Genomic DNA, 16,852 nt, shown 5'->3' on the forward strand with positions numbered 1-16,852 from the left:
TAGACTGCAGCTGGGACCAGAGGCAGCCCAGCCTGAAGTCCACCACTGGTCGACGGCCCGGTGGTTGGGGACCCCCGGTGCACAGGACAATGGCAAAACTGTAACCCATGTACATTCCCCCCCCACATACAAGAAAATCATGTATATCCCTGAAATAAAATTGCTCTGGCATTAGGATATATATTTTTCAGTAGTTCTCTAGTAAAATCAGTCTGTGTAATAATCTGTCTCTAGGCTCAGTAACTGTAGAAACTGTAGAAACCAGGGTCTGTCCCTCGGTATTCTGATCTTGCTTTGCCATGTGCTGATAGAAAACGAAGTGCAGCATCAACAAATGTGGGGGGGGAAAAAGGGAATGCCGACCCAGTGTTATTCCAAGTCATCCCAGGGCGCACATTTCTAAACATGGTGCAATTGGCTGTTGTGTTTGCACTGGGAAAAGTTAATTTTCCCCATTGGAGGACTTGCTGTATTATGTTCTCTAATGGGTCCTCGGCAGTGGTGTAACTAGATGTTACTGGGCCCCACAGCAAATAAATGTTATTGTCCCCAATATATCCAGAGGTTGTCCTTTTTACCAATATACATTGAAATTTCTCATTAATTATGGCCTCACGGGGCCCCCATATCACCTGGGCACCCCTGCAGCCGCAGGGTCTGCTTCCTCGGTAGTTACGTCCCTGGTCGTCGGCTCTCACAAAATATTTTTGGTGAATATTAGGGCATGCCTGTCTGGTGATGACAGGAGAGATAGTGACTATATGCCTGTGACCTTTTTCTTTTGTTGTAGGCAGATTAACTGCCATATGACATGCAACCCAGCCAAATGGATGATTATATACAAAGAAGCCTATTGAGAAAGCTGGCAGCCATAAAAATGCCTTGGAGGCCAGACCCACCCCCGAGCCCTTTGCTAGACTAATAAAAAAGGGAAAAATTATGAAAAACTTTAACATGAAATATCACGGAAACCGGAGAGTCTTCAAAATGTGGGTTTATTTTATCACAGCACTACATGTTTCGGACCTCTAGGATCCTTCCTCTGGTGCAAGTTACAAACAGTGTAATTAAAATGACCTTTTAAACACTTCTTTTACCCATAATCCCCAGTGTATCCACGATTATGGGTAAAAGAAGTGTTTAAAAGGTCATTTTAATTACACTGTTTGTAACTTGCACCAGAGGAAGGATCCTAGAGGTCCGAAACATGTAGTGCTGTGATAAAATAAACCCACATTTTGAAGACTCTCCGGTTTCCGTGATATTTCATGTTACTGCAGTGGAGATGGCTACTCTACTAACCTGTTGAAGAGTCAGACTATTAAGTCATTTGGAGGATCTAGAGGGAATAAGAACTTATATCCCTGAAAAACTTTAACTCAGTACTGTCAGAGCTTTCCCGAACTGCATATTCAATGCATGGTGCTATAGGTATCAGAGTAACCAATCAAAAGTGCTTGTTTCCCCTCCTGCACCGAGATTGCTTCTGAATGAGGATCTGACAAGAAAATATTCAGTACATAGGCAATTTCCTATATTTACATATTACAGCACTGCATTCCAGTAGCTGACGGTTTTGTATATACAGGTATGGGATCAGTTATCCATAAAGCTCCGAATTAGGACATCTCCCATAGACTCCATTTTATCCAAATAATCCAAATTTTTAAAAATGATTTCCTTTTTCTCAGTAATAATAAAACCGTACATTGTACTTGATCCCAACTACGAAATAACTAATCCTTATTGGAAGGAAAACCAGCCTATTGGGTTTATTTAATGTTTATATGATTTTCTAGTAGACTCAAGCTGGCCACAGACGCAAAGATCCGATCGTACGAATCAACGTGCGATCGGATTTCCCCATCTCCCGACCTGCCACTAACCAGTCAGATCAAATAAAGTAGTAAAAGAACAGATCAGCCGATGTTCTGCCCCTGACAGTAATCGTACGGAAGATACTGTATGTCGTACCAAAGCTAGTGACAGTCTCCCTCTGAAAATCGTACGATCGGCAATACACTCAGAGATATTATCAGCAGCCGACAGAAATCTTTTAACCTGGCCGAACGACCGATCTCCGTCGGCGAAAAATGTTGGGACTCTCCACACACGGTCTGAAAATCGTACAAATCCTCGATTCATACAATCAGATCTTTGCGTCTATGGCCAGCTTTAAGGTATAAGGGTAAGGGCACACTGGGCGATTTGGAGAGATTTAGTCGCCGCAAAGACGAGACGATTAGTCGCCAGGCTTCCCTCTCTCTTGTACTGGCTAAAATGAAAAATCACCTGCGCTAAAGCAAGCGCGGCGATTCGTTTTCCAATGTCGCCTGAAGGCAGGCGAATTTTACTTTTAGCCAGCGCAAGAGAGAGGGAAGGCGTTCGGGGAGATTGGTCGCCGCAAAGACGAGGCGATTAGTTGCCCGGCGACTAAATCTCGCCGAATCGCCCAGTGTGCCCCTACCCTAAAGATCCAAATTACAGAAAGATCCCTTATCCGGAAAACCCCCAGGTCCTGAGCATTCTGAATAACAGGTCGTATACCTGTATCAAATTTCAACCATACCTGTAACCTGATAACATCATTAGAGACAGTTAAAGTGGGAGGCTGTCTCGCTGTGCTAAATTAATCAGGCTGCATTTGTAGAAACAGACAGAATTGACAATCAGGGAAAACAATGCAACTCTGAGCTTTTGTTACTTGGCTTCCCACTACAGGGCTCGGTGACACCAGAACCGAATGCTGCACGCATATTTCATACACGTTTTCATGATTTCCAACCAAATTAGGACATCTTGGCATGTGTGGGCAAATAACCACTGTTCATAGAAAATCAAGCCAACCAATGATCAGGTCAGTGGCTGACCCACAACATTAGCCCAGAGCATAACGGAACATTATTGATCTCTGCACAGGTATGGGACATATTATCCAGAATACTCAGGAGCTAAAGTATGCCATGTAACAGATCTTTCTGTAATTTGGATCTTCATACCTTAAGTCTTCTAGAAAATTGTGTAAACGTGAAATAAACCCAATAGGCTGGTTTTGCTTCCAGTAAGGATTTATTATATCTTAGTTGGGATCAAGCACAAGCTACTGTTTTATTACTAGAGACAAAAAGGAAATCGTTTTTAAAAATAAGTATTAATTGGATAAAATGGAGTCTATGGGAGGCCTTTCCATAAGTCCGACCTATTCTGGATAATGGGTTTCCAGATAACGGATTGCATACTTGTATAAGGTGGCCATGATTGTTTGTGCCTTATATATTGCTATGGAAATCACATGCCTTCACGCTCACCTCAGGTTGAAATGAAATTGCATCTGAGCACATCTTCAGACCAAAGCCAGCCTTTTACCCTTATAAATAGGATTAGATTATATTGCCATAAGAATGACACGCAATGGCATTAAGAAACGGATAGTCGCATCAGAATCAAGTTACATGCCGTTTTCATTCAGAGAGCTTTTAGCAGGCGACAGAGCAGAAATATGCCTGAGGATTAATGCAATCAGCCTTTCTGTTCAGCTTTCCTGATACAGAAGAATAGTAAATGGGGCCTACATTAGTAATGTCCACCCCCTCTCCATCTACCCATTTGAGGCTCTAGGTATCAGTTTCATATATCAGTTGTACAGGCTGCACCTCAGCATAATCCAAATCTCTAGGGTCACTTCTATGGGAAGCAAAACAGCATATTTTCCATTAGGCTATTGGAGAGGATATTATTATTATTATTTGAGCTATCATGGAAGTTATTTGCAGGGGACTATTCTAACAAATTGCTCTTTATCAATGAGTTTCATAGCATCATGAATGCCCATCGTGTAAAGTCAAATTTTACTTTCACTAGTTTGAAAACAATTGCCAGGTGGGGTTTGAACACAATTGGCACATGGAATTAAACATTGGTAGTCACCTGCCAGTTGAAAGTTACAGTACTACTGGCCAGACCATGTGATCATGGCAGTATCACTATGATTACACTGTACTAGAAAAAGACAATCACGGATTTTAGTATGCCAGCATGCGAGAATTGAAGAGGACTTCGCTGTTCCCTTTATGATGCTGTCACAGAGCTCCAGGATCATTAATGGAGAAAACAGCCCTTTGAACATTGTACAGGTATGAGATCTATTATCCAGAAACCCATTATCTAGAAAGTTCAGAATTATGGAAAGGCCATCTTCTATAGACTACATTATAATCTAATGATTTCGATTTTTAAAAATGATTTCCTTTTTCTCTGTAATAATAAAAGAGTAACTCATACTTGATCTAAACGAAGATATAATTCATCCTTAATGGAAGAAGAACCAGCCTATTGGGTTTAATTAATATTGACATGATTTTCTAGTAGACTTAAGGTATGAAGATCCAAATTACAGAAAGATCCATTATCCGGAAAACCCCAGGTCCCGAACATTCTGGATAACAGGTCCCATACCGGTTTACACATTCTTCAATAGAAGATACCATTTGCTGATTTACAGTCTGCCTCTACATAAATGCAGTATCTTTTAACTGGCATTCCAAACTATCAGAATAACAGATCCAAGAATTATAATTCTGAATATTCCTTTCAGCATTACAAACTGCACCTAAAACTATTCAGCATAATCAGAGAGAGTCATTCAGCAACTTTCCTACAGGTCAATGGTTTTAAAGTTACTGGAGCTAAAAAGTTACTGGAGCTAAAAGTAGTATTTGTCTGACTGTTTTCATTCTCTGCACTACTGCCTCAGACTCTTGAAATAATTTAGCAAAAGCAGGAGAAGCAATGATTTTGGCTACATCATTTGAAATTGAGAACCAGAAAACAGCAAGTGATAAACAAAAACACTGCTTTCAGCCGTAATGACATTTACACGTAACTTTAAAACCACTGAACATTTGCAATAAATGTATCTTGGAAAGCTGCTTAGAATTAAATTTTCTTTCATTATGCAAGAAGGTTTTTTCTTAGAGGGAAAAGATACAGAATATATACTTACAACTGATAAAGTATGGTGGTTTTCCCTGCATTGTCAAGTCCCACAATAATCACCTTGTGCTCTGAAAGAGAAAAAGAGGTTTTTAATAAAACAGTAAATCAAAAGTTGGGTCCACAGGTGACTGGTTGGACTGAATTCCTCGCAGCATCCACACTTTCAAGGATCTACTAAAAGACTTGATCTGGGCCTATACTGACCAACTGACTAGTCCACCGTCCCAAATTATCCACTAAGCTATACAGGCAGATCTGCCTGTACTAGGGCATTAACTCTGGCTATGTAAGGAGATACAAAAGTTTTGGCCTGTTGAACGAATCATGAGCATTTTCAGCTTCCACACCTGCTTTCCAGTGAGGTTTTACAGTGCATCATGGGGGTTCTATACAGGCCCATAGAAACCTGGGCTTTCTGCTAACAGGGGCACCAGGTAGGTGATTACTATCAGTGGGTGTCACCCCCCCCCCCGACAACAAGAGATACTATCAAAGTAGCAGCAAAAACTTTGGTTGTATTTGCAACTGTCCCTCACACTGCATTATGAAATATGCAATGATAAATATTATATGTACAATAATCCTGTTCTGCGACCTAATTCAGTGAAAAGAGAACCTAATGTCACTGTAGACCCAGATACCCATCTGTAATGGTTAGTGTAAAAGAGTAGACATCAATTCTGGCTTTGGAATTTCAACTATTTTGGCCCTGGGCAGGAGGGGCTATGGACTGTGTAGCATTTGACACCTGAAAAGATATTGAGCTAACAGGTAGAACACTCTAATATTGTGCTTCTCCAGTGTAAAGGCCAGTTCGAGAACAAAAATGTTTTTTCTTTTCTGGATTAATGAACTGTCAATTGGATTGTCTGGAGAGAATTTAAAGGAACAGTAACACCAAAAATGTTTTAAAGTAGTTAACATATAATATACTCTTAGCATGCACTGGTAAATGCTGTGTTTGCTTCAGAAAAACTACTAAAGTTTATATAAATAAGCAGCTGTATAGCCATGGGGCTACACGCAGATAAGAGATAAGCTCTGTCCAATACAATGGTATATTATCCATTATCTGCTATGTATCCTGTGTCTTTTCTCCTTTTTTCCAGCTTGAATGGCTGCCCCCATGGCTACAGAGCAGCATGTTCATATAAATGATAGTAGTGTTTCTGAACCAAACACACAGCTTTTACCAATGCAGAGAAACAATACATTACATTTAAATTACTTTGAAACATTCTCCGTTTTTTTGCGGTTACTGTTCCTTTAAAGCTTATACACACACATTATGACACACTGTTGCACACATGATAGCAGCAGGATTTTTAAACTGTGGGTTCAACCACCCCACCACCACTAAACCATCATTTGTTTCAGTGCCCGTTTTCTTTTTTTAAGAGGTGTAATATATACAAAGCATCAATACAAAAGTCACCCTGCTTCATACAAAGCTCATTAAAAACAGAAAACTAGGCATTCATCCCAAGACTTACCACTAACCTGCAGTCAAACCCAGCCTTTACTTCCAACAATTAATGGGACGCTAAGCACTAATGTTCTTCTGTACATCGGAGATACAGTCAAGTTACACAAAGCAGTTGTATGTAAGAAATAAATAAGCAATAACTGCTGATAGATCTATAATATCTGCTCTGTGCATACATGCAACACTCCTAGAAAGCCCAAACATAAAAAACACAACATTCCTTCAGCCGATGCCACGTGTAACAGGTAGAGAGGGAAGGGAATGCACTATGCAGATTTACAAGTCTAGCCCCAGGCAAAGGAATGGTCACAAACCACAGCAGTGTCAGATCACAAATTGTTATCCACAATGTCTTCCATTATATTTTTGTTTTGCTTGTGCGGAGGCATCGATTTCCTGGTACCTGACTAGGGATTTCTGATCAAACAACTTTTATCTGAAAGGCTCACTAAATACATGGGCAGATGTAAGCTGTTGACTGATTAAAGGAGAAGGAAAGGTTAAAACGAAGTCAGCTTTATCACAAAGGTCTATATGAATACACTAGTAAACCCTAGTAATGCTGCTCGGAGTCCTCTATCAAACGAAAAAACACATTTCTTTCCTTCTATTGTGTACACATTGGCTTCTGTATCAGACTTCTTGTTGTCAGTTTAAACCTCCAGGGCTTGGGCTTGAGCATGCTCACTTTGCACCTCTCCCCCCTGCTGTAATCTGAGCTCAGAGCTATGAGAGGCAGGATGTGATGTCACAGCAAACTAATATGGAAGCTGCTATCTCCTAAACAAACAGAGACTGTTTTATAGCTGTTTACTCAGGTATGGCAAAGCATTGTAAAGAACAAACATGGTGTTCTAGCTTGCATTGTTGTAGCTAATCTATTGGCAATAAACTGCCTTGGTAGCTTTCCGTCTCCTTTAAAGGAGAAGGAAAGGTAAAAACTAAGTAAGCCTTATCAGAAAGGTCCATGTAAATATACCAGTAAACCCCCAAAGTAGTGCTGCTCTGAGTCTCCTGTCAAAAGAAACACTGCATTTCTTTCCTTCTATTGTGTACACATGCGCTTCTGTATCAGACTTCCTGCATTCAGTTTAAACCTCATTGCCCTGGGCAAGAGCATGCTCAGTTTGCTCCTCTTCCTCCCCCCTCCCTTCTCTACTGTAATCTGAGCCCAGAGCAGGGAGAGACTCAGGCAGGAAGTGATGTCACACCACAATAATACTGCAGCTCCTATTCTAAACAAACAGAGAGTTTCTAGAGCTTTTTACTCAGGTATGGTAAAACATTCTACAGAATAAATATAACATTCTAGCTTGCACTATTGCAGCTAATCTATTGGCAATAAAATGCCTCCGTAGCTTTCCTTCTCCTTTAAGTCAGCAGCTCATTGGGCAGTGTATGGGGCCCTCCGACGGGCTTCCCTGAACAATATCTGGCCAAAAGTCATCCAGATCTTGATTGGGCAGGGTAAAAAATCCTGTTCGATTGAGGACTGCATTGGTTTGTTGACACAGTCCTTGATCCGACCGGCCGTATGCTCATCATTGTGATTCTATCATTGGGCCCTAGAGCCCATGATTGGATCAGCTATATATACACATTTCTAAAATATACACTGATAAAGCAGAGGTTCCCAAAATGTGGTTCTGGCCCAGACTTACGTATAAATTAGGGTGACCATGAATAAATAGTTTGCATTAAAAGGAAAACTATACCCCCCAAACAATGTAGGTCTCTAGTAAAAGATACTGAGTAAAACAGCTCATGTGTAAAACCCTGCTTCATGTAAATGAACAATTATCATAATAATATGTTTTTTTAGTAGTATGTGCCATTGGGTAATCATAAATAGAAAATTGCCATTTTAAAAAATAAGGGCCGCCCCCTGAGATCGTAAGATTCACTGTGTACACATACAAACCACATGTAAGGTCACATGAGCCAATTAACAGACAGAGTTCTGCCTTTTGCTTCCTCACTTCTTCCTGTTACAGTTAGTGTTGTAGTATTTCTGGTCAGGTGATCTCTGAGGCAGCACAGATAGAGTTAGGAAATGGTGGTTCAAGGCAAGAGATGTAAAAGGGCAATATTTATGCAAATGTATATTCCAGTTTGGTAAGATTCTTTAATATGTCATTCAATTTAATATAAACTATCTGTTGCTTAAGTATTCATTTTGGGGGTATAGTTTTCCTTTAAGGGAGTGATTTGCCTTTAAGTTAACTTTACCAGTCTCTTATTCAAACCAATGCATGGTTTCTACGGTGGACCCTATCAACCAGATTGCTGAAACTGCAAACTCGAGAGCCTTTGCATAAAAGACTAAGTAACTCAAAAACCACAAATAATAAAAAATTAAAACCAAGGGCTAAGGATCCCAAAATATCGCCTAAAAGTGATAACTTTTATTATATAATATTATATAATTGTATAATATAATTATACGCAAAGGTGAACAACCCATTTAACAAACAGAACTATATCAAGGTGCCTTATTTTTCAATGGTAGATAAAAATTGGTTTGAAGCAAAGATACTTGGGGGGGGAAGGTTTAAATACTGCCCTGGCAGATATCAGCTATGGATCAAGCTAGAACATTCTGTTATGGAAGAGAAGGTATTTTATAATGAATGTACTACTACATGTCGGGCAGGTCTGTTCTGGGGTTATGAAACTGATCAGTGTGATATTGTAAGATATACACATGTGGGTATGCCAAGCTTAAAGGGATACTGTCATGGGAAAAAAAAAAATTTCCAAAATGAATCAGTTAATAGTGCTGCTCCAGCAGAATTCTGCACTGAAATCCATTTCTCAAAAGAGCAAACAGATTTTTTTATATTCAATTTTGAAATCTGACATGGGGCTAGACATTTTGTCAATTTCCCAGCTGCCCCATGTCATGTGACTTGTGCTCTGATAAACTTCAATCACTCTTTACTGCTGTACTGCAAGTTGGAGTGATATCACCCCCTCCCTTTCCCCCCCCCAGCAGCCAAACAAAAGAACAATGGGAAGGTAAACAGATAACAGCTCACTAACACAAGATAACAGCTGCCTGGTAGATCTAAGAACAACACTCAATAGTAAAAACCCATGTCCCACTGGGACACATTCAGTTACATTGAGAAGGAAAAACAACAGCCTGCCAGAAAGCATTTCTCTCCTGAAGTGCAGGCACAAGTCACATGACATGGGGCAGCTGGGAAATGGACAAAATGTCTAGCCCCATGTCAGATTTCAAAATTGAATATAGAAAAATCTGTTTGCTCTTTTGAGAAATGGATTTCAATGCAGAATTCTGCTGGAGCAGCACTATTAACTGATTCATTTTGAAAAAAAAATTTTTTCCCATGACAGTATCCCTTTAACTGGTTCACCTATTCAGACATGGTAAGCAGGAAAGAGATCTTAGGACTCTGGTCACTACAAAGTTGGACTACGTCCCTATAAATTTGCTGAAATGATGGGATTATCTGTAGGGCAAGATCAGCTGCATCTCAATTGAACCAAATAATACCCACCCTATGCAGGTGCCCTTACAGATAATTAGATCAACACACACACAAGCACATTCAAGGTCATATCATTGATTTGTTTGCAGGATGTGTAGCAAAAATCACTAGTTCAAAATTGATTTCAGTTCCATTCACCAAAAGTGATTAGCTGAGATGTAAGTATTCAAGAGTCATAGAGAAGGAAAGGAGTGATCAAGTTGAGAGGAAAACAGGACGGAGGGGTGATATGGGAATCACTGATTTAATATAAGCACATCTCTCTTTCTCTCATGAGCTGTTTTATGTAATATCTTTTTAGAGAGACTCACATTGTTTTGGGGGTATAGTTTTCCTTTAAGATAAAGCTTAATATTGCATCATCAGTTAACAAAAAAAATTGGTCTTGTTCTGCTGTCCAGAATTTTAAAGCAATCTGGATTTGGTTCTGCGAAACGATCAAAAATCAAAGTCCAAAATCTGCAAAAAGTCTTGGGTTGAAGCCAAATATTCATTTGTAACCTTACAAGGCATTTGTTTTTAGGTGGGGGTCAGTAACCCCCTTTTGAAACCTGGAAAGCGTTACAGGAAGATGCCAAATATATATAGAAATATTTTTTTTTAAAAAATAAAGACCAATTGAAATGTTGCTTAGAATTGGTCATTCTAGTTAAAAGTTAAAAGGTGAAGCATCCCTTTAAAACAAGTATACAGCATTACTAATACGTAAAAACAAATGCATGGCCTCCTAGACACGCTAGTGCAGAAATGGAAAAAGCTGCAATTACGTTTTAGAAAAGAGAATATTTTATCAACAAACAGAACAAAGAGGCCCAGGGGAAGGGAAAACACACAAGAGATACATTGCTGCGACTGTGCCTTCCACTAGGAATCTGTAGAACACCCACAGATACATGTTGGTGACGGAGGAGATAACAATGTAACCGTGAAACAAGACACTGCAAACTTGCGTCAGCAGAAAGAGAAGCCTGAACTAACACTCCAGGTATAAAGTGAATAAAATGTGCGCACTGTAGTCTATGGCAGGCAGATAATGCTGAAAAACACACCGGACGAGACCCCAAATTGTGTGATACAAACAACAACAGCAATAAAAACAAAGCCCTTAGCAACCTATAAGCTTCAAGTGGTCTAATATCAGGAAGGCTAAAGCCTGAGGGGTTCCGCAGTTGGATGTCTGTTTTATTATACAGGTATAGGATCCCTTTTCCGGAAACCCTATATCCAGAAAGCTCCGAATTACAGAATGGCTCAGGACATTCCAGACCATATTTTGGCACTAGCAGTATACAAGATATGGCATCTGTTATCCAGAAAGCTCCAAATTATGGGATGGCTGTCTCCCATAGAGTCCGTTTTATCCAAATAATCTAAATTTTTAAAAATGCTTACCTCTCTGTCATAATAAAAAAAGTACCTTGTACTTGATCCAAACTAATATACAACGAATCCTTAGGAATGCACGGACTCCACTGAATCCTTCATGAAAGATTTGGCCAAATATTGAACCGGGTTCTAATTTGCATATTTAAATTAGGGATGGGAAGGGAAAAAGTGGAAAAAACATTTACTTCCTTGGTTTGTGACAAATAGTTCAGCGATTTACCTTCCTGCTGCTAATTTGCATATGCATATTAGGATTCAGATTGGCCAGGCACGAGGATTTGGCCAAATCCGAATCCTGCTGAAAATGGGCAATCCTGCTGAAAAAGGCCGAATCCTGGTTGAATCCCGAACCGAATCCTGGATTTGGTCAAAACCAGCCTATTGGGTTTATTTAATGTTTAAATGATTTTCTAGTAGATTTAATGTCTGCAGATCCAAATTACTGAAAGATCCATTATACGTAAAACCCCAGATCCTGAGCATTCTGGATAACAGGTCCCATACCTGTACAAAATGACAGGTAGCCTGGGAATCCCATGGCATCACTGAAGCTGATCACACTTATACGGTTATAATTAGAATCATCCTTTATTTATTGACACAACGCAAAGAAAACATTGATCCATGCATAAATGGAGATGATTGAATTGTTCAGTCACACAAATGTACACACACACACACACTAATCAGCTGACAATATCCTACCAGTATGTTTATTTTTGGGCCAGAGAAGGTCAACTCAAGGGGAAGTTACATAGTTACTGCTAACTGAACTGCATGGCAATAGATATAATTTCATACTCTCAAATTCCCCTGGGAACCCCCACCAAATTAAATATGGGGTCAGCAGCAAACCCCAACCCTTAGGTACTGGTGATGGTGTGAGTGTGGCTGTCAGTAATGCTGCTGAATGATGAGATATTGGCACTAGCTGATCATGGGCAATAAAAAAAACTATTTGCTGCAACTAAAATGCACCCAATCTTTTTTTTTTTCTTATTTTATTTTTTTTTTACTGATGAGCCTCTTTGCTCATTTATTAGATAAAGTGGCAAGAGAGTAGCCTAACAGAATCTGGTGCCAACGGAAGGGCTCTGTGCGGGAAACTCATATATGGGACCTTTTATCCAGAATGTGTGGGACCTGGGGTTTTCCGGATAACGGATCTTTCTGTAATTTGGATCTTTCTGTAATTTGGATCTTCATACCTTAAGTCTACTAGAAAATCATGTAAACATTAAATAAACCCAATAGGCTGGTTTTCCTTCCAATAAGGATTAATTATATCTTAGTTGGGATCAAGAACAAGCTACTGTTTTATTATTACAGAGATAAAGGAAACCATTTCTAAAAATTTAGATTTGGATAAAATGGAGACTATGGGAGGCGACCATTCTGTAATTCGGAGCTTTCTGGATAACAGGTTTCCAGATAAATGGATCCCATACCTGTATTATCATGCACCTAAGGCTGGGTCTCCTTTCTGCCATAGTATTTTGATTATTCATCTCTTAAAGGGGTTGTTCACCTTCACACTAGTTGGTTTCAGGTAGAGCAACAGAAATAAAGAAAGACTTTTTCCAATTACTTTCTATTTTCTATGTGTCACTGTTTTTCTAATATTGAAGTGTAAAGTGTAATTTTTCACCTTCTAAAGCAGCTCTGGGAAGGGGGGTCGTCGACACTGTAGACTGTTCTAAATTGATACATTTAGTTGATACATTTCATATCTTTGTCCCTGCTGAGCAGAATCCCTGGGTTTCATTAAAGGCAGCTGTTGGAGTTGATACAATAGTTGATAATACTCCACAGATGCTGCTGAGAAATGTATCAACTAAATGTTGCAAAATTGTAACAGTTGAGTCTGCACCTGAATTCCCGAGCTGTCAGACACCAGATACAGGAACTTTACACTTTAAACTTAGATTTTGGAAAAACTGTAAAAAAAAAATAAAATAATGGAAAGTAACTGAAAAAAGTCTATCTGTGGGGAACAATCTGAAAACAACTGAACTAAAAAAAAAAGTGTTTGGAAGATAAACAACCGCTTTAAATGGCTTTTACTAATGTCAGCCTCCACATTTGTTTTATATTCAATAGCTAAGAGAATGAAAAGCAAGTTGAGCCATCAAGAAATCAGCGTGATGCACTATTTAATGCAGTACTTACAGGTAATATGGAAATTAGCATTGGAAGGGGGTTGATTGGAACCCAGAAGGGATAATATTAAAGTCAGTCCCAATAAAACATTAAAGAAATATTACATTCTCTGTCTATTGTCGTATAAAAACACCCTGCAACATGGAACAACCAAAGGCTGCTGGGCACTTAAGGCTCGGAAGCATGATGCCCATTACCTTGTATAGCTATGGAACCAGTTATCCAGAATGCTTGGGATCTTGGGTTTTCCCAGATAACAGATCTTTCCATAATTTGGATCTTCATACCTTAAATCTACTGGTAAACATTAAATGAACCCAATAGGATTATTTTGCCTCCAATAAGGATTAATTATATCTTAGTTGGGATCAAGTACAAGCTACCGATTTATTATTACAGAGAAAAAGAAAATCATTTTCAAAAATTTAGATACAATGCAGTCTATGGGAGATTCTGAGATTTCTGGATATCGGGTTTCCAGATAACAGATCCCATATCTGTATGTATCCGCAACAGCTGTCTATGAAGCACAACAGTTTTAGGAGAGGCTGCTGAAAATCAGTTCTACAACTGAAGACATCAATAGAATTATCCGTTCAGTCCTTTCACCCACAGATAAATTTAGATAGCATTGCTAGTTAGCAGTTACTACAGGAATAGCCAACTGGAGGCACTCCAGTCAATACTCTACGCTCAGGCATTCGGTAGAAGCTTATAATCAATCTCTAATTATTTGCTTAGATTAGTAGAAGTAAACCCTAAAAATGAACATGGCTAAAAATTACATATTTTATATACTGAACTTATTGCACCAGCCTAAAGTTTCAGCTTGTCAATAGCAGCAATGATCAAGGACTTCAAACTTGTCACAGGGGGTCACCATCTTGGAAAGTGTCTGTGACACTCACATGCTCAGTGGGCTCTGAGCAGCTGTTGAGAAGCTAAGTTTAGGGGTTGTCACTAATTATCAAGCAGAAAATGAGGTTTGTCTGTAATATAAGCTGATGCTACAGGTCTGATTAATAAATTCTGATGCGAATTGCACTGGTTTATGTGCTGCCATGTAGTAATTATCTGTATTAAATCACTAATCAGCCTTTTATTGCGACATTTATATTCTATATGTACTGTATATTGCGAGTGGGTCCCTAAGCTCAGTAAGTGACAGCAGCACAGAGCAAGTGCAGTAAATCAGCAGAAAAGAAGATGGGGAGCTACTGGGGCATCTCTGGAGAGACATATCTTTACTGCTAAAGGGCTGTGGTTGCCTTGGGCTGGTACAGAAGCACAAAACATAATGTACAACATTTCTACCTACTCCCTTAGTATTGACAAGCACTGCTCTAATCACAGCCAGCTGATCACTGCAGGAAGCCACAGGGGCATTTTTGCTAGAAGAGAAGCTTACAATCTTTCCTCAGGTGGCAATTTAGCAAACTGACACTTTAAAGGGGTTGTTCAGCTTTAAATTCACTTTTAGTATGGTTTAGAGTGGGATATTCTGAGACAATTGGTTTTCATTTTTTATTATTTCTAGTTTTTGAGTTATATAGCTTTTTATTCCGCAGCTCTCTAGTTTGCTATTTCAGAAATCTGGTTGCTAGGGTCCAAATGACCCTAGTAACCATGCATTGATCTGAATAAGAGACTGGAATAGGAATACGAGAGGACCTGAATAGCAAAATGAGTAATAAAAAGTAGCAATAACAATACATTTGTAGCTTTACAGAGCATTTGTTTTTAGATGGGGTCAGTGACCCCCATTTGAAAGCTGGAAAGAGTCAGAAGAAGGCAAATTATTTAAAAACTATAAAAAAAAAATTATGAAGACCAATTGAAAAGTTGCTTAGAATTGGCCACGCTATAATATACTAAAAGTTAACTGAAAGGTGACCCCCCCTAAGTGCTGTATTTCCTTGTATTGGGTCTGCAGTAGAGAAGTGGCTACTTTAAGTGCAATGTTGGTAAATGTGAAGGCTGGGAGGGGGGCACCACCTTAAAATGATAATAGAAAAGGGGGGCCCTGGCAATGCAGGATGGGACCCTAAATATGAATGAAAAACGCCCATCTATTCTCTCAGGCTGCTGTAAGCCCAACAACCCCCAGCAGAAGTCTGCAGAAAGTTGCAGTTTAACAACAACTGACCACAGGCTGGACAATATCAAGGGACCTTTCTTTACCTTGAGAAAGGTCCCTGTGTGGACTGAAACGTCACGTTGGCTTGTATGTAATTTCCCAATACAAGTTTGAGCATTTCACAAGCTATCTCGGTGTTGCTAGTCTCCTTTTTGCTTATATAAATACATATATATGATGAACACAGCTAATAAGCAACTCTCAATATAATATGCCCTTTGCACTCGTGTCTATGTTTTTGTCCCATTGATGTTGGGAGGGGCAATGTCTTCTCTCTGTTCTGCCCCAACAGAGGTCACACCTGGAAGTAGAGGTCTAAAAGCATAAAGCCATATAAGTACTGGTGTGTAGCTCCATTTTTTTTATTTTTTTAAACAAAAGTCAAAAATAGAAGAATAAGAAAATGAATAGTGAAAGATTCAAAATCAAAGAAACACAAAAATGTTACTGAAAGATGGTCTCTTACCAGGGTAACCCCTAGTCCAAGGGTCTGCCAAATTTTTTGGGGGGAAATACAGAGCATTCAAATGTAGTAAAGCAGTAGCCAAAGGGGTTTTTATAAAAAAAAGTAAAAAAAATCTTCATTAGGCCATGTGCAAGACTGATGCATTTCATGCCTACTCATAGGCTAGTAAGTGCCCATCTCAGGCACGAAACGCATCAGGCTTGCATATGTCCTAATAAAGATTTTTTTTTTTTACTTTTTAATAAAACACCTTTGGCTACTGCTTTACTACTGGGTGACCTCGTACTACATTTGAATGCTCTACAGGTCCGAAGCAGACAAGGAGAACAGATAGAGAGATAATAGTGAACACTCGGTTTGCCCGGGGTGGGGGGATACTTGCCTTGGTTGCAGAAAAAGTTCCATAGCTTAGCGAAGATGAGACCCATCGCTTCCAGGCAAAAAAACAGCCGGCTGTCTCTGAAAGGCTACGAGGCGATATACGTTGTGGTCTTGGGCAATCACATAGGCGTGAACGCTGCTGACTTTACACCGCCTCCCCCATACAGCCGCTTTATGGTTCAGCCCCAGCGACTGCACACAGCACAACAGCTGGACACTCGCCGCTCCGTCACTCGCTGCGCACGCATCCTGCGCTTCAAACGTCCTGCCCACGTGACTCACCAGGAAGCTTTTTATGTGGGGCGGGGGCTGTAGACTGACGTAAT

General features: G+C 39.6%; 1 protein-coding gene across 1 annotated transcript in view; it reads right to left on the reverse strand.

Annotated features, from left to right (window-relative positions):
- Positions 1–16,772, reverse strand: part of LOC108718811 (ADP-ribosylation factor-like protein 5B) — a 28,699-nt gene extending 11,927 nt beyond the window's left edge. Inside the window, exons 1-2 of the mRNA XM_018267286.2 lie at positions 16,528–16,772; positions 5,003–5,063 (exon numbers count right to left, since the gene is read on the reverse strand). Of these exons, the coding sequence (XP_018122775.1) occupies positions 5,003–5,063; positions 16,528–16,573 (107 nt within the window). The 5' untranslated portion in view covers positions 16,574–16,772. The remainder of the gene's footprint in view (positions 1–5,002; positions 5,064–16,527) is intronic.
- Between the last annotated feature and the right edge of the window lie 80 nt (positions 16,773–16,852).

The sequence above is a fragment of the Xenopus laevis genome, chromosome 6L (assembly GCF_017654675.1).
Source record: "Xenopus laevis strain J_2021 chromosome 6L, Xenopus_laevis_v10.1, whole genome shotgun sequence".
NCBI classification, from domain to species: domain Eukaryota; kingdom Metazoa; phylum Chordata; class Amphibia; order Anura; family Pipidae; genus Xenopus; species Xenopus laevis.